We start from the raw sequence: 955 nt of genomic DNA, 5'->3' as shown, positions 1-955 counted from the left end.
GGTGGGCACCCACACCCCCACAGACCCGCCCCCCTGCCGGCATCGCTCCGACGCCCACCTGCTGACACCAGGACCACGGCAGTGAAGAGCCCCAGCTCCTCGTCGGTGAGGTCGAGGGCGCTGAGCTTCTCGCTGAACTCGAACATGGAGCTGAGCAGGTCGCCCATGCCCATGCCCCACAGCTCTTCCAGGCTGTACTTCGTCCGGCTCATGAACGTCACCGTCTGCTCCTTCACGTCGAACAGCGAGGCGAAGCGAACCATCAGCACCTGCGGGAGAGGGACACCCTGCAGCACCGTGGGCTACTGGGATAGGATGGGGCACCTGCACCACCCCGGGCTGCCAGGCAATGCCATAAGGTACTGGGACAGGACAAGGGCTCCCTGCACCGCTGTGGGTACTGGACAGGATGGGGCACCTTGCGCCATTGTGGGCTACTGGGCAGTGTCATGGGGGCTTCCTTCACCACGTGGGCTTGCACATCGTTGCATTGTGCAATGCCTTGGGCACTATGCCAGCCCATGGGATGCTGTGCTATGCCAAGGAGCATCCTGCAACCGTGTGGGCTACCATGCAGCACCACCGGGCACCATACAATGCCACGCTCCATGCTGAGGTTTCATGCCATGGGGCACGGGGCAATGCCATAGGTCTCCATGCCAGTCCATGGGGCTCCATGCAATGCCCTGGGGCACTGTGCCCTCCATTGAACCCTTGCCACCTCAGGACATACCTCGAAGGTGCCGGCCTTCAGCAGGGTGACCTGGTCATGCTGGGAGAGGGCCTGGAAGCCTGGAATGTGCTTGGCAAACTCGACCACCTCGCGGACAGCAGGGGTGAAGCTGAGGGAGAAGTCCTCCCAGATCTCCTGCACCGAGCGCCCGCTGCGGCCGGGCGGGTGGCTGTTCATGGGGCAGGCCTGGGGGCAAAGGCACAGCTCAGCACCGTAGGGCTC

At 63.8% G+C, this 955-nt stretch overlaps 1 protein-coding gene across 1 annotated transcript in view; it reads right to left on the bottom strand.

Annotated features, from left to right (window-relative positions):
- Positions 1-58: 58 nt before the first annotated feature.
- The window catches only part of LOC104385317 (nuclear receptor subfamily 1 group D member 1-like), a gene marked incomplete at its 3' end in the record, with an annotated part of 2319 nt that continues 1422 nt past the window's right edge, over positions 59-955 (bottom strand). The window contains exons 5-6 of the mRNA XM_009993755.1: positions 734-919; positions 59-269 (exon numbers count right to left, since the gene is read on the bottom strand). Of these exons, the coding sequence (XP_009992057.1) occupies positions 59-269; positions 734-919 (397 nt within the window). The remainder of the gene's footprint in view (positions 270-733; positions 920-955) is intronic.

This window comes from Chaetura pelagica, unplaced genomic scaffold, assembly GCF_000747805.2.
Source record: "Chaetura pelagica isolate M959 unplaced genomic scaffold, ChaPel_1.0 scaffold2223, whole genome shotgun sequence".
Lineage (NCBI taxonomy): Eukaryota > Metazoa > Chordata > Aves > Apodiformes > Apodidae > Chaetura > Chaetura pelagica.
This window is presented reverse-complemented; position numbering and strand designations above follow the sequence as displayed.